The sequence below is a fragment of the Schistocerca nitens genome, chromosome 2, assembly GCF_023898315.1.
Source record: "Schistocerca nitens isolate TAMUIC-IGC-003100 chromosome 2, iqSchNite1.1, whole genome shotgun sequence".
Classification (NCBI taxonomy): domain Eukaryota; kingdom Metazoa; phylum Arthropoda; class Insecta; order Orthoptera; family Acrididae; genus Schistocerca; species Schistocerca nitens.
Window position 1 is genome coordinate 805,173,847 of NC_064615.1, and position 25,254 is coordinate 805,199,100.

General features: G+C 45.0%; 1 protein-coding gene across 1 annotated transcript in view; it reads right to left on the reverse strand.

The window, feature by feature from the left end:
- LOC126237063 (piwi-like protein Ago3) overlaps positions 1–25,254 on the reverse strand; it is a 214,726-nt gene that overhangs the window by 116,206 nt on the left and 73,266 nt on the right. Inside the window, exons 6-7 of the mRNA XM_049946849.1 lie at positions 19,570–19,769; positions 4,223–4,336 (exon numbers count right to left, since the gene is read on the reverse strand). Coding sequence (XP_049802806.1) covers positions 4,223–4,336; positions 19,570–19,769 — 314 coding nt within the window. The remainder of the gene's footprint in view (positions 1–4,222; positions 4,337–19,569; positions 19,770–25,254) is intronic.

The following is a 25,254-nucleotide window of genomic DNA, read 5'->3' on the forward strand; positions in this document are numbered from 1 at the left end:
CGAAGAGACTTTCAAGACTTATTACACCGGGAAAGCCTACGTAATCACATTAACTATCATGCCCTACAAAAGGACTGTTCAGATATTCCATGGTAGATCACAAACAATGAGCTGACATATGTTTGAGCCCACGAATTAAGTTTCAGACTTGCCGCATTGTATAACACTATGTTCCTAAACATTCTGTCAAAGCAAAGGGTTCCTGCTCCAATGCTGATGGTAGAACACCAGACAATGAATAACTGTGATTTTGCACATCTATGTCTATGTGACTATTCTGCAATTCACACTTAATACTTGCCTCAACTACTTTTAGACTATTCTTTCATCATCATTCCATTATCGAATAGCAGTGGAGAAAAACAAAGTCTGAAATCTTTCTGTGTGAGTTCAGATGTCTCTTACTTGATTATGATGGTCATATTTCCCTATGTAATTGGGCGTCAGGAACATACTTTCGCATTTGGAGGAAAAAGTTGGTGATTGAAGTTTCATGAAAATAATCTCTTTCATGACAATACAAACCAAATGTCCCTTCTTCAAATTTTTTCAATGCTGTTTATCAAAACTATCTGGTAAGGATCCAATATTGTGCAGCAATACTTCAGACAATGTTTAACAAGTGTAATGTAGGCCAGCTCTTTAGTAGATTCGTTGCATCTTTTATGTCTTCTGTCAATAAAATGCAGCCTCTGGTTTTCTTTCCCCATATATTTTCTATGTGAGTGTTCTAGTTTCAGGAATTAGAAGACTTACGCAAAATCGAACTTCAGAACTTTACCAAGTATACAGGAAGTTATGAAAGAAAAGAAAAGCAAAGCAAAACATGCACAACCATCAAAATCAGGTAAGCCCAGTCTTTTGTATGCAGCTTGTTGAATCCTGCAGCACTGCAGAAAAAACTGCACAACTTCAGCACAGGAAAGGCAAACTCTGGTACTATTTTTCAAGCCTCTACTTTTCTCAACAGCACTCAAATCTCAAGTCACAATAAATTATCAACCACAAGATGGTATATTCTCAACACAGATGGATTTTCCTGAAACATGTTTCTAGACACAATACAGAAAGCACTTACGAGAATCTTTTCAGGGGCAATACGTAATGATGGAATGAACACAGGTATGATTAGATATGTTGTCAACACAATTGTTCCAGTTCTTTGACACAACGCCAACCTTTCTTGTTAGTGGCACACGTCCTTTTGATTACAAACAACACTTAATTCAACCAATACCCAAGAATGACAACCCAAAGTCACCAGGTGACAGACTGATCACCATATTATCTGCAGTACCTAAAGTCTTTGAGTACAGTGTCAGTAAACAGTTGACAAATTACTAACATCCCTGATAAGCACCAATCACACTTCGAAAAACAACGCAATACATCAACTGAATTAGTAGTCTGGGTGCAAAACATGAAACCTGTGTGGACAGAAGAATTTAGAACAATCTTCTCTAATTAATGTGCTCCATACAAACTGAAAATGTGGCACTTGAGACACACTATTTGACCATATCATTTTATTATTGGGTGATACACTTTCTGGATTGGCCTTATTATGTAGTGTTTGAAGTTCCTTAGCCTGTAACAGGCGTGTTCTCTTCTTGCTCTGAAGTAGTATGTGCACAGCACTTTCATTTTAAATTTATACAATTTAAAGTCACTGTCCACTTTCTGATGTTGATTCAATGTCTTGTTACTCTTACCTTTTTGTTTATTCTTCACAACACAGAATGCTACAAAGCTACAGTAGACGGCCTTGGAACTGCTTTTGTTCCCATACTGTTCCGTAAGTGCCCACACAAGAACCAAGAAAAATGAAAGAAAAACTTTTTCTGCTATAAATAGTTTCTCAAAATAGTCATTTTTAATCAAATTTATGTACTTTTACATGCATTCAAATTAATCTGATGATAGTTCAATAGAACATTTTTGGAAGGATTGGACAGCTTCTTGATATTGACTATTGATGACAGTGATGATGATGATGATGATGATGATGATGATGATGGATCTGAGGCACTCAACAGCAAGGTAACCAACACCTTATGAAGTGTCAGCATCCCATTTGCTTGGGAGAAATGCTTACAATGCAAGTCCACCAAGCAATTATAAAAAATCGCCGTCAGGATGCATGAAATTATTACACTGAAAACAGATTAATAAAAATGCCAAACTGCCTGGGTAAGCTAGCCATCCAGAGCTTGCTGACTCTCCCTACCGTAGCACTATATGAATGGGGCCAACAGTTCACAAATTTTCAAAACTCATATTACACTGGTGTCGGTGTCAGTGAGGACGGTGGGCTTATCTCCAGCCAAACTGAGAATTACTCTAATGGCAATACATAAAATGCATGTAGCTGAAGCACATTAAACTAAAAGCAGCCCACCACATACTTCACAGAGTGGTGGATCCAACATAGATATCAATATCCTCATCGACAGTAAAATCTCGATCAGAAAGGGAGTGAGCTTGCTGATAGGATGGCTTAGCTGCCACTGTCTTTGATTTTGAATTACTTTCTATGTGACTTTTTCCTAAATTATGGGAAGAGTAGGTAACATGGGTAGTGGAGATGGCTTACTGGGCCCCTGATGGTTTCTGTGGTTCCAAATCCAGCAGCCACTAAATCATCTGTTGGAAGATCTGCTACTTCCTCCTTGTTAAGTGCAATCCTTCTCTATCCCTATCCACCTCAATCTGCCCAGGTAACTGTTCTCAATAATCAGGCTTGCTGCTACTGCGAGAGTATAGGAAGATAGCAAGAACTCGAAAGCTTGTGTGAATACTGTTTCTTGTTAAGAGTTTCTGTGTGCCAAGCGAAGTGCCACTTTAGGTGAGTGGGAGCCTTTCCCTTATTTTAAGAAATAAACGGAGTTATTCAGGTGGTAAATCAAGCAAATAAGAGCAACAATACATTCATTCCACATTTTTCTGAGTATCAAGTAATCAATTGTTTGACTTGCTATGTGATAGCTGTCGCTATCATCAAGATTGGTGCAATGTTGTCAGTTGTTTTTTCCTGATTTCTCTGATGGCTTTTATCAAACAAATTGTTGTATATCAGTCAGCATTAACTGTTCTTCCATCCTTTAAGAACACTGCCATGCTACGTCAAGTGTAATCAGAAAAATGAGTTGCTGTTTTCAATTTATTCTGGACCCCCCCCCCCCCCACAACAGTTGATTGCTGCCAAGTTTCCAGTTCACACAAATATTTCCAAAGTTCATCTCCTGTTACGATTTTTGCATTTACAGGGTAAAAATGTTTTTTGTGTTTACTTAACTCTTGCTGACACCAGCCTGTTCTTTAGCTTCTTCCAAAATATGCAGATCCATTAGGAACACACTTTTTTCATAGTTAAGTATTCGTGGATAACTCAACAAGCTTCCTTATTCAATATGCCTAAGGATTCATTTATCTCACAGCAAGTCACATGTTGATGTTTTTTTGGAATGACAACCATTTCTGGTCTAGCTTTATGAAATTCACTACCTACAGAAGCATGAGAATGACAACATTCTGTAAACCAGATGTAAGTAGTCCTTTCCGTGGAAAAATGGCTACCAAAAGTTGAGTGAATCAATACGGCACACTTGTTGAGTCAGGCCTTGACAAAAAATCATAGAACTTCATTCAATGAAAACCTTCAATTTTTCCCCAACACTATTCCTTCAATTACTCACTTTAAACAAACTACTCTGACATTATTTTAATGACACACCTCAGTCGCGCATCTGGAGGGAGTTCATAAAAACTTAAAAGGCAATCCAGAATGAGATTTTCACTCTGCAGCGGAGTGTGCACTGATATGAAACTTCCTGGCAGATTAAAACTGTGTGCCCGACCGAGACTCGAACTCAGGACCTTTGCCTTTTGCGGGCAAGTGCTCTACCATCTGAACTGGCAGAAGTAAAGCTGTGAGGACCGGGCGTGAGTCGTGCTTCGGTAGCTCAGATGATAGAGCACTTGCCCGCGAAAGGTTAAGGTCCCGAGTTCGAGTCTCGGTCGGGCACACAGTTTTAATCTGCCAGGAAGTTTCTTTTAAGGCAATTCTCTTACTATAATATTTTGCATATGCAGCTATTTATTTCAATTTAAATGAACACCCTTGTACTCAATACCTCCTACAAAGTACAATGCTACTCAAGTTCCTTGGTAATTTAAAATTTAACTTGATTCTTGTCTCTGTCTTTACAGGAAGACAACTTACATTACATCCAAAACAGTCTGTGTTCTCAGTACTCGGTGCGAAGTATCGCAGCACAACTGTATACCGCCCTCGTATTCATCTATGGCCGTCACGTAGCCTGGCCAAACCTCCAGTCTGAAATAAATAAATATATGTTGTTGCAAAATGCAGAGTTGCAATATCTATACAAGAAAGCACAATGGTAACAGAACAATTTATCTAACTGAGCAGCTCAAATATTACCAATTTGTTCTTCTGGACTAAATATGCATCTCAGGCTGCTACTAATAAACACATAGTTTTACTTCATGTAAATAATACATAAAACATACCAGCAGCATATCTGTAACACATTCAGAAAAGGAAAGCAGAATGAAGTATGTGTGTGTTCATAGACTTTCCTGGCGAATATGCTGTTCGAAAGTTTCTTGACCGTGCAGCTGGATTTAACGTGCCATAAGTGATCAGGTTGCTCTTGCTGACCGACATTTTGGACCAATGGGTGTGATACACACACACACACACACACACACACACACACACACACACACACTAGTTGTCTCCCTTCCCCATTGACCCTGTGTATGAACCACACAATGTGCTGGCTGTAGTGCTGAGGGTAGCTCATGCTCAAGAATCAAGTGGCAGTCCTCAGTCTGTAATCCACCTCTTTCATGCTCTGTGTTCTTCTGAACTCTATCCATAATCAAATTCCATCCACCATGGATGATGATGATTTGGGTTGAGGGGGCGCTCGACATCATGGTCATCAGCACCCTGACGAAAAGTCATCATGAAATCTAATGGGTGGGGACGAAAGCTGTCCCCACGTACGGAGCTGTTTGTAACGTGCTTAAGTCTGCCGCCCTTCCCCACCAATTCAGGGATGAGGCCTGACAGTTCACAAAATTTCACAACTCTTAACACTGGTATCGGTATCTGCGAGGATGGTGCACAGATCTCCAGTGAGACCAAGGGCTGCCCTAATATCAGTATACAGTACAAACGTAGCCACAATATGCTGAACTGAAGGTGGCACACCACAAACTTCACAGAATGGTGGATCCTGCTGCCGGAGGAGGAAACCATGTGTGAAAGGGCTATGCCTGATGTGCAGTCTAGTAAGCAAAATCTCCTTCCAGCGGTGAGGCTGACATGAAGTCTGCCAAGCTTTTGTGGTCGATTTGAGCGACCGTAGTTTGTTGTTTGACACCTGCAACCATTCAGTCTCCCATTGACGCATGATGCATCTGTCAGAACATGAGACAATGGTGTGCAACGGAATGGGACAATGATGGACAGCACCATTCCAACATGCTTCCTTGGCAACTTTGTCAGCCGTGTCGTTACCCTGTATCCCAATGGCCAGGTACCCAGCAAAATATCATCTCCTTGCCACGGCGTTGGAACCACTCTAAGGCGTTATGGATAAGCTGAATCAGCAGGTCTACTGGATACACTTGGTGAATTTCTTGCAGCGCTCGAGGAGAGTCAGAACAGACAAGAAAACCCGTTCGGTGATGTCTACGAACCCTCTCCAGTGCCATCAGAATGCCATATAACTCCACATCATAATTTGTAAATTGTTCTGGAAGTTGCACTTTAAAAACCCTATCAGTGAAAACCACTGAACAACCGAGAGAATTCTCCTGCTGGGATCTATCTGTATAAATATCGATAAAACTACGGTACATACTTAAAACAGACGAAAACAAAGTTGTAAAAACCGTATCTGGAGTACAACTTTTCTTGTACTGTACCATGCTTAAAATCACTTTGGGCCTCTGAGGACACCAAAGCAGCAGTGTGTTCCATCTCTGGGTATGTATTTTCATGCCAGAGAGATCCAGACCCTTGAGACAGTCTGTAGCATGTACACCAAATCGCTGGGTCGCTTGGGGCTGATTCCTGAACAGTCGTTCGAAGGTGGGTTGGATCACTGAACTAAATGCCAATGACTGAGGTGATGCTGAGATTTTCAGCGCCTGTCGAGCCAAAAGGATATGTCGCCAAATCCGGAGTGGTGGCTCACCAGCCTCTGAACTGGGCTGGTCCGAAAGGCTCCAGTCGATATCTGAATGCCCTCATGGTGGACAGCACCTAACAACCAGAGGTAGGAAGGAAGGGTCGATCTGTAGACCATGCTGCCATAGTCTAAGCGTGATCGAACAAATGCCCTACAAAACTGTAGGAGCCGGGACCTGTCAGCTTCCCATGTTTTTCCACCAAGACATTTCAAAATGTTCAACAACTGGAAGCCCTTTGTTCTTAGGTCTCTCGGGTGTGGGAGCCATGTTAATTTTGAGTAAAATAATAAAAGCAAAAAGTGCACAGTCATGAAAACGTAAAATACGGTCCCCCATTGTAAGCTCTGGTTGGTTAAAACTCCGACGAGCACAATTAAAATTGACATGCATAATCTTCTCAAGTGAGAACCGAAAACCAGTTGTCTGGGCCCAGGTTTCCAGCCTCCTAAAATCCACCATGGATGTGGAGCAAAATGGCCAGTTGCCATTCTTGGATGTTCTGGTACAAACAAAACCAGATGAAACAATGGGACACAGTATCTATGGGAATAAAACTCTCACAGACCAGTAGCTTCACATTCTAGTCACAAATGGAGGGAGTGTTAAACAAGCTGGTCCACAGAGTTTGTGATATCCGCCACAGAAAGCTGAAAACCTACACTGGACCACCTCAGGGATGTGTTCCAGAAAAAATGGCTATAGTAGCCTCCAAATTCAATGTACCTACAACTGAAAGACCACATCACAGCCAACACCCGATGAAGACCAACCAAAAAAGACAGCCTACATTCCACACACATGCTATGTATCCAGAAAGAGCAAATCCCTTTTAGGGTCAGTGAAAGATGACCTGGGACTCTGGGAATCTGCAGTGTATTACACGCCACATGAGTGCAGGAAAGCACATGTCAGACAAACCATTCACACAATTGAAGAAAGGTGTTTGGAATACAAATGTTACACCAACCTCCAGCAGCCCACAAAATCAGAAATTACTAAACACTGCCATGAAACCAAACACAAAATAAAATATGAAGACACAAAAATTCCGCAAGACACATCCGACTACTGGGACTATGTACACAAGGGGACTACCAAAATCCAGCTACATGAGAACCCCGTCAGCAAGAATAATGGATTTCAACTTAGTCAAGCATGGGCTCTGGCATTAAAAATTCTCCAATAGCAGAAACAGAGCACTGAGCATGGCAAAGGTGGAGCACTGCCACTTTATTCCTGAGCACGAGCTACTCCCTCCACTAAGGCCAACACACCATGTGATCCATACACAGGGTCAGTGGAGGGGGGAAACAACTGGTATATGTATTATATTGCATCCCCAGGTCCAGGATATCAGTCAGCAGGAGTATTATTATTACTATTACTTCTTTCCTTTCTCAGACGCTATGTCTGGTTAAAAATGGAAAGTGACGCGGACCTTGATCAAGCGCGACTTCCTTATAACTGTACGGTATATGTTATATTCCATTTAGGAACTTTCGGGTAATTGAACATGTATCAATAATTACGGATTTCTGTAGTTGTATATGTAAGTTTGGATGTAGCTGTATTGCATTGATGTACTGGTGGATATTGTGTGGTATGACTCCTGTAGTTGATAGTATAATTGGTATAATGTCAACTTTATCCTGATGCCACATGTCCTTGACTTCCTCAGCCAGTTAGATGTATTTTTCAATTTTTTCTCCTGTTTTCTTTTGTGTATTTGTTGTATTGGGTATGGGTATTTCGATTAGTTGTGTTAATTTCTTCTTTTTATTGGTGAGTATGATGTCAGGTTTGTTATGTGGTGGTGTTTTATCTGTTATAATGGTTCTGTTCCAGTATAATTTGTAGTCATCATTCTCCAGTACATTTTGTGGTGCATACTTGTATGTGGGAATGTGTTGTTTTATAAGTTTATGTTGTAAGGCAAGCTGTTGATGTATTATTTTTGCTACATTGTCATGTCTTCTGGGGTATTCTGTATTTGCTAGTATTGTACATCCGCTTGTTATGTGATCTACTGTTTCTATTTGTTGTTTGCAAAGTCTGCATTTATCTGTTGTGGTATTGGGGTCTTTAATAATATGCTTGCTGTAATATCTGGTGTTTATTGTTTGATCCTGTATTGCAATTATGAATCCTTCCGTCTCACTGTATATATTGCCTTTTCTTAGCCATGTGTTGGATGCGTCTTGATCGATGTGTGGCTGTGTTAGATGATACGGGTGCTTGCCATGTAGTATTTTCTTTTTCCAATTCACTTTCTTCGTATCTGTTGATGTTATGTGATCTAAAGGGTTGTAGAAGTGGTTATGAAATTTCAGTCGTGTAGCCGATGTATTTATATGAGTGATTGCTTTGTGTATTTTGCTAGTTTCTGCTCATTCTATAAAGAATTTTCTTAAATTGTCTACCTGTCCGTAATGTAGGTTTTTTATGTCGATAAATCCCCTTCCTCCTTCCTTTCTGCTTAATGTGAATCTTCTGTTGCTGAATGTATGTGATGTATTCTATATTTGTGGCATTGTGATCGTGTAAGTGTATTGAGTGCTTCTAGGTCTGTGTTACTCCATTTCACTACTCCAAATGAGTAGGTCAATATTGGTATAGCATAAGTATTTATAGCTTTGGTCTTGTTTCTTGCTGTCAATTCTGTTTTCAGTATTTTTGTTAGTCTTTGTCTATATTTTTCGTTTAGTTCTTCTTTAATATTTGTATTATCTATTCCTATTTTTTGTCTGTATCCTAGATATTTATAGGCATCTGTTTTTTCCATCGCTTCTATGCAGTCGCTGTGGTTATCCAATATGTAAACTTCTTGTTTAGTGTGTTTTCCCCTGACTATGCTATTTTTCTTACATTTGCCTGTTCCAAAAGCCATATTTATATCATTGTTGAATACTTCTGTTATCTTTAGTAATTGGTTGAGTTGTTGATTTGTTGCTGCCAGTAGTTTTAGATCATCCATGTATAGCAAATGTGTGATTTTGTGTTGGTATGTTCCAGTAATATTGTATCCATAATTTGTATTATTTAGCATGTTGGATAGTGGGTTCAGGGCAAGGCAGAACCATAAAGGACTTAATGAGTCTCCTTTGTATATTCCACGCTTAATCTGTATTGGCTGTGATGTGATGATATTTGAATTTATTTGGATATTAAGTGTGGTTTTCCAATTTTTCATTACTATGTTTAGGAACTGTATCAATTTAGGATCTACTTTGTATATTTCCAATATCTGTAGTAACCATGAGTGGGGGTACACTATTGTTGTTATTATTATTATTATTATTATTATTATTATTGTGATGGTGGCACATTACAACACTGAAAATTCATTCTACAACAATCAATCCATCTGGTTGCATGCTCGAGAGAGACTTTCAAGCAAAATGAAGTAATTATACAAATAATAAATATTTAAAATAATCTGATGATTAATTTCAATTGTGTGTGTGTGTGTGTGTGTGTGTGTGTTTGACAAAGTCCTTACTGGCCGAAAGCTTTATTTGTGACACTCTTTATGTTGTGACTATTTGCGACTGAGCATGTCTGCTATATGGTGAGTAGCAACTTTCTTTTTCATAATATTTTTACATTCCATCCCATATTTACCGTTGTTTGACTTTTGATTAATTTAAAAAAACTAACCAAATCTTGGCAGAGCTCGTAACTGCTGACAGAGTCCGAAGACTATATGACTGTCTCCTGGTAACCGTAACATGAATCACACAGCTAGTTTTGGCCGGTGAGGAATAAACGGGATGATGGTTATCCAAACGGTTTTCCAATATATCCTTTTTTATCTCCAATTTAATCTGACTGTTAAAACTGCTCAACATAATCAGTTTCTGACTACCAATTTTCAGTTTCCTATTGTCATTATTTCTAGCAATAAATGTTGACATCAAAGATTCAGAAGCTCTAAAATTTCCTCAGACTTTTGAATTATATGTTTCAAGATACCTAGATACAAAAAATAAACTAAAATAAATAAATACAAGGAAATTTAGTCTGTATACTGGTCATTGCTTTTCTTGAAAACTAATGACAGCTTGAATACTACAAAACAGTCACCAGTACTGTCCTACTGTATCTAATTTTTTGAAATGTCTCAAAAATCCTGTTATAATCTAGGATCTCACAATTATTTGTGAATTACGAATCGTCAGAGCTAACGTATGAAAAAAGAGGTTGGAGAACTATTTTTTGTGTTAGGTTGTCTGTTTTCCAAGAGCAACAAACAGAAAAAGGCATTTTATGTAGACACATGCAGCTGCTTTCTGTTTTTATTATAAAAAATAATGAACTGTAAAGTTTTCAATTTACTGCTGTTGCCTTAGCTACCTTTATCTCTAACTGTTTCATAGAACTGGCAAGAAATTATAAACTTTTGAGTAAAATTTTTGGCATTCTTTTTCTGTAATTATTTTGAATGAAAAAAAATTCTTTTTGTAGTCAAATAAGTTTATTTACTTTATAATAGGAATTTGAATGCAACTTATTTTTAATGACACGGCAAAAGTTACTTGACAATAGTTAAAATTTCAGCAATGTATTAGCCCATTGGCAGTTATTTACTGCCCAAGGGTGTTCATGAATACACGTTCTATTATGTGTTTATCTGTAAGTCAATGCCTTTAATCAGAGACAGTATCATTGAAAGATCATACCAATCCTTCAGGAGCTACAGAAAGTCCTATCATTGATACGCATTTTTGGGCTATAAATGACAAGCCCAGCATTCATCTTCTACTCTGGTAGCAAAAAATGAAAGGCACACTGGTTCTGGTTAGTAAAGGACAAGAGGTCCAGTGTTCTATCACCAATGCTGTACCGATTCTTTTGGCATGTGTTTGTTGCTAAATTTCAACTTTCAGCATTGTTATTAAAACCGATATGATCACTCTTCCCATTTTATGTAACAACCCAATATTTCAAAGCAATGGAAATTTTGTTAATAAGCAAACTTTTTTTTAAAGTTATATTTAAAAACCAACAATTCAGTAGACTTCATAAGTATATTGTGCACATAGTAGTCTTTGTAAGTAGTTTGTGCATGCAAACCAGTGTTTGTTATGATTTATACTACAGGTGGGTAGTCTCAGTACTACTACTACTACTACAAAAATAACAGAAAATCTGATTTTAAAGCTAGAGACACTGAGCTCTCATGAAAGTAATACTCATTACAAATACCACCAGAAAACACAACAAATGAAAAAATGGTGTGGCATTTCTGAAGACAATTACACGTAGAGCTGTAATGAGTGATGAACAATGCAATGACGAAAATTGACACTTCTTATTTCCTAACATTTAGTAACTTTCATCTCTCTTTCCGTGTGTGTGTGTGTGTGTGTGTGTGTGTGTGTGTGTGTGTGTGTATGTGTGTGTGTGTGTGTGTGTGTGTACAGTTTCTCATTTGCCGCTTTGCATATTATGATTCTGGGCAGTGCAATGTGTCCGTAATAACTAAATGAGCTTGGAATATGGCGGGTCAAGTATCTCATATTGTGTAGGATGATGATATCTTCCAGTTATGCAATCAGCAAAGCAAATGTTCTTAATATACGAGCTCCTACGGTCTGCAATACTAGCATACGAGCACTAAGATAAGCTCAGGTAGGAGATGGGAGGGAAAATAGCTGTGTCCTGGAGAGGGAGATGATGATGATTGATTTGTGGGGCACTCAACTGCATGGTCATCAGCACCCAGACTAAGTCCAATTTTTTCACAATCCAATCTAGCTACTACTACTACTACTACTACTACTACGTGATCAGGCCCAGTGGACTGCATGCATCTACAAGTTTCCTCCACCACTGTATTCTGTCCATTGCTGCTATCTGCCATCCATTCACATCTATTGACATTTGGTTTAAATCTTCATGGAGTCCATCCCTCCAATGCTTCTTGGGTCTCCCTGGCGGTCTCTTTCTGTAGGTGTGAAATCCAGGAGCTTCCGAGGCCACCTGTGATCCTCCATCCGGGCCACATGGCTGGCCCACTGCATTTGTTTGGCTTTGACAGTTCCTGCTGTGTTGGGCTGCTGGTATAGTTCCTCAAGCTCTTGGTTGTATCTGATCCTCCATTCCCCTGTGTCTGCATCCAGAACCGGACCGAATATCTTCCAAAGCACTTTTCTCTCAAAAACAAGGAGCTTATGGAAGTTCTGTTTCCGGATACTCCATGTCTCTCAGCCATATACAACAACAGGCTGGATCAGGGTTTTGTACAGTCGAATCTTGAACTGTCTGGAGAGATATCTGGACCGAAGCAGTTGTGCTAGGCTGTGGTAAGATCGGATTCCTGCCTGTATTCTGGCAGTGATCTCTGCTTCACATGACGAGTTCTCAGTGAAAAGTGTCCCTAGGTATTTGAATTCTTGCACTCTCTTGTAAGACTGGCCTCCATCCTGCAGTGATTGTAGATGATCAGCAGTCTGACAATGACCACGCGTCATAACGAGGTACTCTGTCTTGGCTTTGTTTATGTTTAGCCCAAATTTGCTGGCAGCCTCCTTTAGTGCTTCGGTCATTTGCTCCAGCTCCTCTTCCGACCTAGAGAGTAAACAGATGTCGTCTGCATAGGCTAAGTATGCCAGTCTCTTTCCTTCGATTTCAATCCCTTCGTTTTCTTGGAAGGTCTCGCGTACGATCTTCTCGAGGGCGAAGTTGAACAGGATAAGGGACAACCCATCTCCTTGCCTGAGTCCTGTCACAATTTCAAACTCCTCAGTTACGTGATTTCCCATCTTCACCTTTGTATGTGTTTCTTTATCAGACTGATGAGTTTCTTTGCTATGCCAAACTCCCTTAAACAGTTGAGCAGGCTCTTGCGATGTATGCAATCAGCGAATAAAATATGCAGATCTTTACCTTATTCACCCAGTTTCTCAGTGAGCTGCCGGAGACTGAAAATGTGATCTACTGTTGACCGTCCTGTCCGGAAACCTCCCTGGTACTCCCCAATCACCGATTCTGTCACTGGCTGAATTCTATGTATGACGCAATTGGACAGGATCAGACGTTAAGCAGGGCGATTCCTCGATAGTTGTCACATTTCAGTTTGTCGCCCTTCTTATGTTTTGGACAAATCAGAGCTGTTTTCCATTCTCCTGGTAGTTCTTCTTTGGTCCATATTGCCTGTATCAGTCGGTGTATTTTTTCTGCAAATTTCTCTCCTCCTGTCAGGATCATTTCAGCCTGTATTCCATCTTCGCCTGGACTCTTATTCTGTTTAAGATGTCTGATTCTGGTTTTTATCTCATCCAGGGTAGGTGGGGGATAGTCTGCATCGGCTGTAATTCGGTACTGGAAATCAAACTGCAGTTCGGGTTCATCACAATTTAGCAGCTGTCGAAAGTACTCTTTCCATCTCTCAGCTCTGTCCCTATCGTTCGCCAGGATCTTATCATTGGAATCTTTGACAAGTTGGCCTGGTGACCTTTGCAGAGGTACTTCACCTTCAGAAACATTTCCCTAGTCTTTTGTCCTCTGAAGTCTGTTTCTGCTTCAATGATGATATCCCTTATGTATTTCCTCTTTGCTCTTCTCAGGATTGCTTGTGTAGTCTTTTGGACCTCCTCAAATTGTGCTTTGCCTTGTGCCAGATTTGTCCCCTTCAGCCACTTGCTCCTGGCTTCCTTTCTCCTTTCCAGGGCACCTGCACAGTCCTTCCCAGACCAGATCTTCTTGTGCACTGGGTTTCCCATGAGTGTTTCCTTTGCTGTATCCCTAACTGAGCTCTGGATGTTTCCCCACATCAGTTCAAGGTCCTGATTCACGTCCATTTCACTGAGTGCTTCAAAGCGGTTACTAAGTTGCAACTGGTATCCGGTCTTCGTTGCCTCATCTTTTAGTTTCTCAACATGGTACCTTCCCACTCCTTTACACTGTATGTTTAAAAGGCCTCTGACCAGGAAATGATCACTCCCACCTACTGCACTCCGCACTGTCTTAACGTCTAACACCCATCTCTTTACTATGAGATCAATGGCTACATGGTCTATTTGATTTACTGTTCTCCCATCTGGTGACACCCACGTTCCTTTATGGTATCCGGTCTTTGTTACCTCATCTTTTAGTTTCTCCACATGGTACCTTTCTACTCTTCTTAACTTAGGCCCCGTTCTTCCTTTACACCGTATGTTTAAAAGTCCTTTGACCAGGAAATGATCACTCCCACCTTCGGCACCCTGCACTGTCTTAACGTGTAACACCCATCTGTCAGGAATGATGATGAAATAATAGGGACAGCAGAAACACCCACTGCCTGGACAGAGAAAAATTCCCAACCCGGCGGGGTTAAACCAGAGATCGTGTGATCCAGAGGCAGCAACGCTAACCACTAGATGGGGGAAGAGGGGGGAGAGGAGGTTGGGGAGAGGGGGGCGAGGGGGTGAGAGGGGGGCGAGGGGGTGAGAGGGGGGCGAGGGGGTGAGAGGGGGGCGAGGGGGTGAGAGGGGGGCGAGGGGGTGAGAGGGGGGCGAGGCGGTGAGAGGGGGGCGAGGGGGTGAGAGGGGGGCGAGGGGGTGAGAGGGGGGCGAGGGGGTGAGAGGGGGGCGAGGGGGTGAGAGGGGGGCGAGGGGGTGAGAGGGGGGCGAGGGGGTGAGAGGGGGGCGAGGGGGTGAGAGGGGGAGGAGGGGGGCGAGGGGGGAGGAGGGGTGAGAGGGGGGATGAGGGGTGAGAGGGGGTGAGGGGTGAGAGGGGGTAGGATGGGTGAGAGGGGGTAGGAGGGGTGAGAGGAGGTGAGGGGTGAGAGGGGGTGAGAGGAGGCTGATAGGGGGGTGAGAGGGGTGAGAGGGGGCGAGGGGGTGAGAGGGGGCGAGGGGGTGAGAGGGGGCGAGGGGGTGAGAGGGGGCGAGGGGGTGAGAGGGGGGCGAGAGGGTGAGAGGGGGCGAGAGGGCGAGAGGGGGCGAGGGGGCGAGGGGGTGAGAGGGGGCGAGAGGTGAGAGGGGGCGAGGGGTGAGAGGGGGCGAGGGGGCGAGAGGGGGCGAGGGGGGGCGAGGGGGCGAGAGGTGAGAGGGGGCGAGGGGGCGAGAGGTGAGAGGGGGCGAGGGGGGGCGAGGGGGGAGTGGGGGGAGGAGATGGTGAGAGGGGGGAGTGGGGGAGGAGCTGGTGAGAGGGGGAGTGGGGGAGGAGAGGGTGAGAGGGGGTGAGAGGGGGGAGGAGAGGGTGAGAGGGGGAGTGGGGGGAGTGGGGGGAGGAGAGGGTGAGAGGGGGGAGTGTGGGGAGGAGAGGGTGAGGGGGGAGTGGGGGGAGGAGGGGGGTGAGGGGGGGAGTGGGGGGAGGAGGGGGTGAGGGGGGAGGAGAGGGTGAGAGGGGGAGTGGGGGGAGGAGAGGGTGAGAGGGGGGAGTGGGGGAGGAGAGGGTGAGAGGGGGGAGGAGAGGGTGAGAGGGGGGAGTGGGGGGAGGAGAGGGTGAGAGGGGGGAGTGGGGGAGGAGAGGGTGAGAGGGGGGAGTGGGGGAGGAGAGGGTGAGAGGGGGGAGTGGGGGGGAGGAGAGGGTGAGAGGGGGGAGTGGGGGAGGAGAGGGTGAGAGGGGGGAGTGGGGGGAGGAGAGGGTGAGAGGGGGGAGTGGGGGGAGGAGAGGGTGAGAGGGGGGTAGTGGGGGGAGGAGAGGGTGAGAGGGGGTAGTGGGGGGAGGAGAGGGTGAGAGGGGGGTAGTGGGGGGAGGAGAGGGTGAGAGGGGGGAGTGGGGGGAGGAGAGGGTGAGAGGGGGGAGTGGGGGGAGGAGATGGTGAGAGGGGGAGGAGAGGGTGAGAGGGGGAGGAGAGGGTGAGAGGGGGAGGAGAGGGTGAGAGGGGGGAGGAGAGGGTGAGAGGGGGAGGGGGGATAGGGGGAGAGCGGGAGAGGGGGGAGAGCGGGAGAGGGTGAAATGGGGAGATGGTGAGAGGGTGTGAGGGGGAGAGGGGGGAGAGGGGGAAGAGGGGGAAGAGGGGGAAGAGGGGGGAGAAGGGGGAAGAGGGGGAAGAGGGGGAGAAGGGGTGGAGGGGGAGAGGGGGGAGGAGGGGGAGAAGGGGGAGGAGAGGAGAAGAGGGGGAGAGGGTGAGGAGAAGGGGAGAGGGTGAGGAGAAGGGGAGAGGGTGAGGAGAAGGGGGAGAGGGTGAGGAGAAGGGGGAGAGGGTGAGGAGAAGGGGGAGAGGGTGAGGAGAAGGGGGAGAGGGTGAGGAGAAGGGGGAGAGGGGTAGGAGAAGGGGAGAGGGGTAGGAGAAGGGGAGAGGGGTAGGAGAAGGGGGAGAGGGTGAGGAGAAGGGGGAGAGGGTGAGGAGAAGGGGGAGAGGGTGAGGAGAAGGGGGGAGAGGGTGAGGAGAAGGGGGAGAGGGTGAGGAGAAGGGGGAGAGGGTGAGGAGAAGGGGGAGAGGGTGAGGAGAAGGGGGAGATGGTGAGGAGAAGGGGGAGATGGTGAGGAGAAGGGGGAGAGGGTGAGGAGAAGGGGGTGGATAATGGGGGAGAGGGGGAGGAGAAGGGGGTGGATAATGGGGGAGAGGGGGTGGAGAAGGGGGTGGATAATGGGGGAGAGGGGGAGGAGAAGGGGGTGGATAATGGGGGAGGGGGGAGGAGAAGGAGGAGAAGGGGGTGGAGAGGGTGAGAGGGAGGAGAGGGTGAGAGGGGGGAGTGGGGGAGGTGAGGGTGAGAGGGGGAGGAGAAGGGGAGAGGAGAAGGGGAGAGGGGGGAGGAGAAGGGGAGAGGGGGTGAGAGGGGGGCGAGGGGGGTGAGAGGGGGCGAGTGGGAGTGGGGGGAGGAGATGGTGAGAGGAGAGGGTGAGAGGGGGGAGTGGGGGGGAGAGGGTGAGAGGGGGGAGTGGGGGAGGAGAGGGTGAGAGGGGGAGTGGGGGGGAGGAGAGGGTGAGTGGGGGGAGTGGGGGGAGGAGGGGTGTGTGGGGGGAGTGGGGGAGGTGAGGGTGAGTGGGGGGAGTGGGGGAGGAGAGGGTGTGAGGGGGGAGTGGGGGGAGGAGTGGGGTGAGAGGGGGGAGAGGGGGGAGAGGGTGTGAGGGGGTGTGAGGGGGGAGGAGAGGGTGTGAGGGGGTGGGGGGTGTGGGGGGTGAGGGAGTGGGTGTGATGGGGTGAGGGTGTGTGGGGTGTGGGTGAGATGGGGAGGGGTGTGTGGGGAGTGGGTGGGTGGGGGAGTGGGGGGAGGTGGGGGTGGAGTGGGGGAGTGGGGGAGAAGGGGGAGAAGGGGAGGAGAGGGGGTGAGGGGGTGGTGAGGGGGAGGAGAAAGGGAGAAGAGGGAGAGTAGAGGGGGAGGAGAGGGAGAGTAGAGGGGGAGGGGGAGAGGCGGAGGAGGGGGAGAGGCGGAGGAGGGGGAGAGGCGGAGGAGGGGGAGAGGCGGAGGAGGGGGAGAGGCGGAGGTGGGGGAGAGGCGGAGGAGGGGGAGAGGGGAAGGAGGGGGAGAGGGGAAGGAGGGGGAGAGGGGAAGGAGGGGGAGAGGCGAGAGGGGGAGGAGAGGGGAGAGGGGGAGGAGAGGGGAGAGGGGGGAGGAGAGGGGAGAGGGGGAGGAGAGGGGAGAGGGGGAGGAGCGGGGAGAGGGGGAGGAGAGGGGAGAGGGGGAGGAGAGGGGAGAGGGGGAGAGCGGGGGAGAGGGGGAGGAGAGGGGAGAGGGGGAGGAGCGGGGAGAGGGGGAGGAGCGGGGAGAGGGGGAGGAGAGGGGAGAGGGGAGGAGAGGGGAGAGGGGGAGGAGAGGGGGAGGTTAGGAGAGGGGAAAGAGGGGGTGAGGGGGGAGAGTGGGAGAGGGGGGGAGAGTGGGAGAGGGGGGAGAGTGGGAGAGGGGGGGAGATGGGCGTGGGGGGAGATGGGCGTGGGGGGAGATGGGCGTGGGGGGAGATGGGCGTGGGGGGGAGATGGGCGTGGGGGGAGATGGGCGTGGGGGGAGATGGGCGTGGGGGGAGATGGGCGTGGGGGGAGATGGGCGTGGGGGGAGATGGGCGTGGGGGGAGATGGGCGTGGGGGGAGATGGGCGTGGGGGGAGATGGGCGTGGGGGGAGATGGGCGTGGGGGGAGATGGGCGTGGGGGGAGATGGGCGTGGGGGGAGATGGGCGTGGGGGGAGATGGGCGTGGGGGGAGATGGGCGTGGGGGGAGATGGGCGTGGGGGGAGATGGGCGTGGGGGGAGATGGGCGTGGGGGGAGATGGGCGTGGGGGGAGATGGGCGTGGGGGGAGATGGGGGTGGGGGGAGATGGGGGTGGGGGAGATGGGGGTGGGGGGAGATGGGGGTGGGGGGAGATGGGGGTGGGGGAGATGGGGGTGGGGGGAGATGTGGGTGGGGGGAGATGTGGGTGGGGGGAGATGGGGGTGGGGGGGAGATGGGGGTGGGGGAGATGGGTGGGGGGGAGATGGGGGTGGGGGCGGAGGTGGGGGCGGAGATGGGGGCGGGGGCAGAGATGGGGGCGGGGGGAGATGGAAGTGGGGGGCGATTGGGGTAGGGGGGCGATTGGGGTGGGGGGACGATTGGGGTGGAGGACGATTGGGGTGGGGGAGAGGGGGTGGGGGAGAGGGTGTGGGGAGAGGGTGTGGGGAGAGGGGGTGGGGGGAGGGGTTGGGGGGAGGGGTTGGGGGAGGGGTTGGGGAGGCGTTGGGGGGTGGGGTGGGGGGAGGGGTGGGTGAGGGGGTGGGTGAGGGGGTGGGGGGAGAGGTGGTGGGGGGAGGGGGTGGGGGGAGAGGTGGTGGGGGGAGGGGGTGGGGGGAGAGGTGGTGGGGGAAAGGTGGTGGGGGAGGTGGTGGGGGTGGGGGGAGGTTGTGGGGGAGGGGGGGGTGTGGGGGGAGTGGTGGGGGGAGTGGGGGGGTGGGGGGAGTGGTGGGGGGAGTGGTGGGGGGGAGGAGGGGGGACTGGTGGAGGTGGGATAGGAGGAGGGGGGGACATGTACACTTGGTTATGAGTGCATGGACATGTGAGCGAGTGCGCTAGGGTGTGTGTGTGTGTGTGTGTGTGTGTGTGTGTGTGTGTGTGCGTGCGTGCGTGTGTCACTCACACTATGCTACTGCTTCACATACTGTTTGAGTTTTATGAGTTTTAGTTCCTACTGGCATGTAGGTTTAGAAGTAAAGTGCATGCCTGGAAACCAAAAGTTCTGTGATTGAATCCCAAGTTTTTTTCCATGTGTCTTTAAGCTAGCCTTCAGCTCTGAACGTTAAGAGTGCCAGACACAATGTATGTTTTGCACTCCACTTTAAAGTGCATGCTCCCTTTCCCTGGATGGAAACTGGGTTATGTTACGGGCATTCAAGTCACTAAAGCAGTGTCCAACTGAAAGATTTGAACCAGACCAATGAGCCGTATTAAATGATGATAATTCTTACAATTATAATACCATTTACTTAAGAATAAACTTACTTGTGCTGGGGTATTACACGGGCAGCATGTGGGTCATATGTATCTCTTCCGACCCTTGCTAATTCCAATATACCCATAATCCTCTTAAAGAGGACATTGTATAAATGGATACATTCATGAATCTTTTTTTTTCTCTTAAATATTATTCTGACTGTTACTGACGAGTTGTCGACTGGATGATTAGATGTCAGTGTTGTAACCTAAAATACAGGAAGACTGCATTTTAAAAAAGACCTCATAAAAATGGCCGAACAAAAGTTTTTTTTTAAGGACATAACTAAAGAAAACAATATTTCAGACCTGTTCATCTACACCACTGACTATTACATTGTTTTCTCTGGCACTGTAACATGACAAAGTATGAGGTTGACATGATATTAACCAGAAATTGATACTTACCTTTCGGGAAATAGCATTAAATAGAAAAAAAGTTAGGTATTTGTAGAAATGCAAGTACAAGCAAATAATAAATATATAGGTGACAAGTTACCTTCTCGGGGGAGGGGGTGCCCTATAGTTATTATTGCAGTGACTGTCACTGCTGCTAGACTATGTCTGATGTACTCTCCTACCACCACCTACACCAGTCCTGTAATTGGCGAAACATACACTATCACAGGGAGAGCCACCTGTGAAATGACATGTCATGTACCAGCTGTTATGTAAACACCATTCAGCCTTCTATATAGGTATGCCTACCACCTAAGATATCAATTAGGATGAATGGGCATAGGCAGAGGGTTTATACTGACAACACACAATATCCTATTGCAAAGCATGCTCTACAACATGAGTCACGACCTAGATGCCTATTTCACCATACATCCCATCTGGATCTCCCTTTGACACCTTTTTGTCAGAACTCCACAAGTGGTAATTCATATCTCTGTTATTAACTTATCATCAACCTTTAAGTTCTTAAATTTTCAAGTCTCTTTCCAGTGCAGGCAAAAACAATCAGTATTTCTCTGTCATCTTGTCCATTAAGTCTCTCCTGATCTGAGGTTCTTGGTTACTTCTATATAACTCCCCCCCCCCCCCCCCCCATTTGCTAAATCTTACCAAAATGGTCTTTTCCTTCCTCCCTCTTCCTTTCCCTTTGATCATTCTCCCAGAAGGAGCGACTGGCTCCGAAAGCTTGCACGTTTCCCTATCCTATGTATGTGTTTTTCTCCTGCTGCTTGGTAAGCAGATTATTTATCTATTCAATTATATGACAGTTTCAAACTGTTATTAGTTCCATTCACATAATCCTCTCAGGTTTCCATTACTTCCCACACACTCTGTTCCTTCACTTCAATCTTCCTATTTATTCATTTACTTTTACTTATTATTTTATTGTGATTGCCTAAGTACTCCCTGTACTCTGTTTTTTACAATTTCAATTTGCAGTCATTCAAACATTATTTCTTTTCCTCAGTTTCTGTATCAGTTTCCATATCTAACACCTATTCAAGTAGTTCGTCAAGTACTAATTTTTTTATTGTGATTCTTAATTTAATGTAAATTGTTACATAAAATTTACTATCTCTTTAATCTGTTTGTCCAGTAATCAACAGATCCATACTTCCTTTATTACTTTCTTCGTATTGCTCACAACTCTCGACCTGTCCCATGGTGCAATGCTCTCAATAGCCTCTTTCGTTAGCACTTCCGCTTCACTGAAAATATAGTTTCTTTTGTTTCTCAAGTCATTACTTTTCACCCTGATCCATGTAAATACTGACAAGCTGAAATGGAATGTTATGGAAAAGGCTTGATTACACTATACCCCCTCAGTCAGTTTGTTGATTGTGTAGTGCATGGTTTTTGGCTTGTAGAGTTTTCAAGTTCCACTGAATCGACCTTATTCATGGCAGATTCTATTTTCTCTAATGAGACATTTCTCTTTATTTAAGACAATGGAGTGATGTGACACATTGTCCATTGCTATCACCAAATTTCTGGAGCAAAATATTAGGTAAACATTCTGCGAAAAACCGTGTTTATTTCCTCCTGATAATCATCTTGCTTTCTTGAACAGAATAGTAACAAAAGTCTGATACAAAGGATCATTACCCTACTACCCTTTTCTACCTGTGCTTTCACTGTTACTTCAAAATTTTGTACATGGCTGCACGTTCAGAGACTGAGTAGTTACAATTGAAAGGAAAACAGCCCTCTGTCACTATTTTTAAGAAATTACCCTGGTTTCAACACTGCTAGGAGTGTCTTCCTCAGAATGTAAATCAAAGAATGGTCTATATTCCGTAACATGGTCACAGAATTTTGCAACTTGCACCACGCAAGTAACAAGCAGCCCTTAGTGGCTCGCCATCACAGTTTTCTTTATTTTAAATATCTTTGTGACTAATGCCCTTTTGGCATATTTATTATTCTATAAATGACATATAAGTACTGCCAGTCTTTTACGATGATTCCGTACTTATACCCTATCATATGTTTTTAGTTATAATTCTGTGACCATGTTATAGAATGTGGACCATTCTTTGATTTAAATTCTCAGGGAGACACTCCTAGCAGTGTTGAAACCAGGTTAATTTGTTAAAAATAGTGACAGAGGGCTGTTTTCCTTTCAATTGTAACTGTTACTTCAGCTGGTTGGTTCTTCCAGCTGTACGTCAACATGTGACATTCCTCAACCCACATTTCGTCAAGCCATATGATGCTTTCAAATGAAAAACTCTTCATAGCGTACAGATACTGACAACTCCAAGTCACTGCATCCCTTCTTTCAACAATACATTTCCAAAACACAATTTTTTTCAGCCAGAAGCCAAGATCTTGAACAAAGTTTTGACGAGATGACAACCACACACATCGCAGACTGCATCTTGCTACAGTGCTTCTTGCTCAGAAGAAGATAACAAGCCGGCAATACTTCAAAATTTTAACCTCCTCCTCTTTCCTTCTCCTTTATAATTCTCAGCACCACAGATCTATAAAAGGTATGTGCAGCAGATATTCTGTCCTCCACTCTTGAAATTTCACCACACTTGCACTCCAGTTCCAAGTATTCATTCTGCACAGAACACAATTTTGCAGCCTGGTCCACAGATTGAGAATTCTGCCTTCCAACTGTTCATAACTTTGAAGATCATTAACATGTTCATAGATGGCCTCTTATGGCCCACCTCACATTGTAATTTATCACACTGCTACCAAGACAAGACTAATACAGAAACAAAAGTTTACAACAGCAAATGAACGACCAACACTCCAATGCTTTAAAGTACTACACTTCACAATAAGAGTTGAACACTGAAGCAAACCATGTATGGCACCATATCTATTCAAACAGATTCCAGTATCTCTGCCAACCCGTTGGTACTACAAAGTGAAACTGGCTAGTCAGTGTTAGCTGGCTAATGACGTCTGTTCATCTGCCGTGCCAAAATACCATAATTTCCAAGTTATTTTAACTGCACTGTAAATGTTTGTAGATGACAGTTGAAATATACCCCTGACTAGAAATTTTCAAACTTGTTAAAACACAGTGAAAGGGCACTGCCAAGGAGGAGGTAACTGTAAGAAAAACATTGAATAACCAATGAAAGCATAATATTCTATGAGTTGGGGCTTGGAGTGTTATAAGTCTGAACGTGACACGGAAGCTAGAAAATCAGAAAAGTGAAATGCTAATGCTCACTGGGTAATCCAGAACACAAAGGACGATGAAAATCTAATACTCATGGGGAAACGGAATGCAGCTGCAGGCAGAGTAGAAGAGGAGGTTATGGAGGAATATGGATTTAGCAACCAGAAAGAGAGGAGAAAGACTAATAGAATTCTGCAATAAATTTCACCTAGTAATATCAAATAATCTGTTCAAGAACTAAAAGAAAAGGAAGTATATTTGGAAAAGGCTGGGAGATACGAGATGATTTCTGTTAGATTACATCTCGGTCAGGCGAGTCCGAAATCAGATACTGGATTGTAAGGTGTACCCAGGAGCAGATACAGACTCAAATCACAATTTACTAGTGATGAAGAGTGTGCTGAAGTGTAGTTAGGAAAAATCAGTTTGCAAAGAAGTGTGCTATGGAAGTGCTAAGAAATAAAGAAATTTGCTTGAAGTTCTCTAAGGCTGTAGACACTGCGATAAGGAATAGCTCAGTAGACAGTTCAGCTGAATAGCGGAATGCATGTCTTTAAAAAGGTCAATCACAGTAGTTGAAAAGAAAAAAATATTTGTACATAGCAAAGCAATTGTGAGGAAACGATGGGTAACAGGATAAATACTTCAGTTGATTGATGAAAGAAGGAACTACAACAACCTTCATGGAAATTTGGGAATACACAAAGAAAAGTCACTTAGGAATCAAATAAACACAAAGTACAGGGAAACTAAAGTGAAATGGCTACAAGAAAAACGTGAAGAAATCCAGAGAAATGACTGTTGAAAGGACAAGTGTGAGAATTATCGCAGTCAGCTTAACAGCTCATGGATCCATGTTGGTGCAGAGAATAATACACAAAAGAATGTAAAAGAAAACTGACGATCAGTAAGGTGATGGTCACTTTGGCTTTAGGACGCAAAGGCACCAGAAAGGCAATTCTGACAAAGCAGCTGATAATGGAAGCAAAACTTAAGAAAAATAATGACACTTTCAGAGTATTTGTAGCCCTGGATAAAGTGTTACAGAATGTAAAATTGTGCAAGATGGTCAAAATTCTGGGAAAACTATGGGTAATTTATAGGGAATGAGAGGTAATATGTAATAAACACAAAAACCAAGATGGAGCAAGCCAAGGACAAAGTGCTTAGATTAAAATGGGAGTAAGCCAAAGATGTAGTCTTCTGCTACTACTATTCAATCTATACACCAAAGAAGCAATGACAGAGTGGGATTAAAATTGAAGGTGAATGGATACCAAAGGTAAAATTCATTGATGACTTTGCTATCCTCAGTGAAAGTGAAGAAATCTGTTGAATGGAATTAACAGTCTCTTGATTACAGAAGATAGTTTGAGAGTAAATCAAAGAAAAATTAAAGTAATCAGAAGTAGCAGAAACAGGAACATTAAAAAAATTAAAATCAGAATTAGTGATCATGTATCAGACTTAAGTTAAGGAATTCTGCTATGTATGCATCAAAATAACACATGGGCGATTTCATCTCAAATCATACAGGTCAAGAGAGAATGTGTCATATTACCACTTCAAAGCTTGCTGAAAAAGATATATGTTCAAGTTCCACATGATACCTCTCCAAAACTACAATATTTTAATTTTCTGATGATTTTTTAAAATGCTATAGACCTCTCTAAGTGAGAGTACTTGTGAAAATGCTGTAATCAAAGCTAAAATTGAAAAATTGTAATATAGGAACCAAAAGTGATAGATATCTGAATTTATTCTCAATACTATGAGACAGGATTAGTACGCACACACACACACACACACACACACACACACACACACACACACACACACACACAAGCTTGTGCATTTCAAAATTATGCTTGGAAAATATGTATAGTCATATGATGTTAAATGTCTTGAGAAATGATAAAGTGGGAGGACTGCTAACTGTCTGCTATGTCATTAATGCATAAAATTGATAAACTGTCAAAATATTTGTACATAAAGATGAAAGAATTTGAAATTTTCTGGATATTTAGAAATTATTTTCTCCAAAACCCCCATCCTAATGTTCTAAAAATTTCATGATATGTTCACTG